The following is a 2,500-nucleotide window of genomic DNA, read 5'->3' on the forward strand; positions in this document are numbered from 1 at the left end:
ATATGTAATATGGTCAGTCTTTAGGGCATTGTCCTGCTTCATATGGCCAATGTCACTATCTCTTGCCTCTGCCATTTATGAGCGACCTTTAAACCTTTAAGTCTTTATTAGCACATTATCCATATATAAGTACATTTCCTTGGCGTCACCATCTCTCATTATCTCAAGATGAAGCAGCTTAATAAGGAAGTTAATGAAGTCATATTTAGATGTCAATCAAATTCTCATAAATAATTCAAGATTAATTCCGGAATCTCTATCGCCCATTGGATGGGATTATCCAGAAAAAACTCAGTTATAATTATCATTATTATCATAATTTTCATCATTGGTATTATTGAGTGTATAAATTAAAGAGATTCTTGTCAAATAATAATAATAATAATAATAATAATAATAATAATAATAATAATAATAATAATAATAACCAATAAAGTTTTACAATATCTTCGCATTCGAAAAATAAGAAAATTGTAAGGTTAATTGGTTCCTTAATGTTAGTTATACACTTATAACTACGTATACATACACACACACATATAAATATATATATATATATATATGTCTGGGTCTTCCAACTCTTGTAGTGCCTTGTGGACCCCTGCTAAATGTTTGGTGTTTACACACACACACACACACACACATATATATATATATATATATATATATATATATATATATATATATATATATATATATCGTTTTTGAGTGAGGATACCTTAACGTACTAAAAGGGTTTGCGCATGCTATCATCAGCAAAGCTGTACTAGTTAGGGCCACCCATACTTGGTTGGTTTGCAATTAGACGGAAATATCCCACCATCACCAATCAGCACTGGCAAGCGTGGAGATGAAAACTGGTCAAACATAAATTGCCATGTCTCAGGCCATTGTCCTCCAGTGGTATAGAATCGGCTGTATTTGTTGCTATTGTGCAGTTGTGTATGTGTATATATATAGATATATATATATATATATATATATATATATATATATACATATACATATATATATAAATATATATATATATGTATGTATATAATATATATATATAAATATATATATATATATATATATATATATATATATATATATATATATATATACATCAACACATATATGCAGAGAGAGAGAGAGAGAGAGAGAGAGAGAGAGAGAGAGAGAGAGAGAGAGAGAGAGAGAGAGAGAGAAATGACTTAAACAAGATAATGGATATAAATACGCCAAAAGAAAATGGTCACACCAAATAAAGTGCTAAAACTCCTCCAGATCAAAGTGCAACCTGTATAATAAAATCAAAACCCCCACTCGCTTAACGACCCCATTAACCATCAGGGCCTCTATCCCATTATCTGACCATTTTCGCCCTTGGATTACATAAGTCAACACTTCATAACCGGACTACTGACCCTTAACCCATTAACTTTAAAGGAGGGTTATATGTTGCTTTATACTGAGAGTCTTTACAGAATGGTGGTATGTTTTCAATGACGTTGTTGAAGGTTTTAAAAAAATTATTACGAAAGTTTAAATTTATGTCGTAATTAGTGCTACTTATAATAGCTAAAAGGTGGAAATAAAGTTACTTAATTATATGATTTTTTGGGGGAAAATTGTTTTATACCCTGAACAAAATGTGGAATCGTGTATGTACAGTGTATATATAGAGTATATATACACACACACACACACACATATATATATATATATATATATATATATATATATATATGTATATATATGCATATATATATTGTTTATATATGTATAAATACACACACACACACACATATATATATATATATATATATATATATATATATATATATATATATATATATATACATACACACACACATACAACAATGTATTTATCTAATGATATTGCTATTCTAATCAATAGGTAAAAAATCCCCATTCAATCAACAACATACGCGAAAAAATAGATTACTTTGCAGGAGTGAAACCATATTTAGTTTCTTCTTTAATGATCGGATATTTTCGCTAGAACCCGTGGGAGGTGGGTGCGGGGGGCACAGACATCAAGTTGGGAACTCCACATTAAAACAACGGGTGTTCCCATCATATGGCAAAATATTAAGCTAAAGGATAGAATTTCCCATCACCAATATTTTCATTAAGATTTCGTTGAGAGAGAGAGAGAGAGAGAGAGAGAGAGAGAGAGAGAGAGAGAGAGAGAGAGAGAGAGAGACCACGCCATTTTAGGGTAAAGAATCTGCCATTGTACTTACATAAGTTTAGCAGCTTAGGACAATTTGGGAAATTTCGAGTAATTGCGTACCTGGAAAAACACAAAATATAAAATACATAACATAAAAAGACTAAAAAGAGGTAAAAATATGTTTATGACAAAATATATGTTATTTTAAAAATCGATACACATTTTTATGGTTTGTTAAATGATAAAAAAAAAATATTTAGTGTAGGAAATTTTCTATATTTATTAAAACGAGAAACAAAAGAAGCACTTTTTTTTTAC

At 29.7% G+C, this 2,500-nt stretch overlaps 1 protein-coding gene across 2 annotated transcripts in view; it reads right to left on the reverse strand.

The window, feature by feature from the left end:
- LOC137648868 (phosphatidylinositol 3,4,5-trisphosphate 3-phosphatase TPTE2-like) overlaps positions 1-2,500 on the reverse strand; it is a 270,530-nt gene that overhangs the window by 141,264 nt on the left and 126,766 nt on the right. Inside the window, exon 1 of one of the 2 annotated variants that reach the window (XM_068382036.1) lies at positions 2,253-2,271. The exons of the other annotated variant lie outside the window; for it this stretch is intronic. Coding sequence (XP_068238137.1) covers positions 2,253-2,254 — 2 coding nt within the window. The 5' untranslated portion in view covers positions 2,255-2,271. Of the gene's footprint in view, positions 1-2,252; positions 2,272-2,500 lie in introns of those variants that run through there. 2 annotated transcript variants of the gene reach the window in all.

This window comes from Palaemon carinicauda, chromosome 10, assembly GCF_036898095.1.
Source record: "Palaemon carinicauda isolate YSFRI2023 chromosome 10, ASM3689809v2, whole genome shotgun sequence".
NCBI classification, from domain to species: Eukaryota; Metazoa; Arthropoda; class Malacostraca; order Decapoda; family Palaemonidae; genus Palaemon; species Palaemon carinicauda.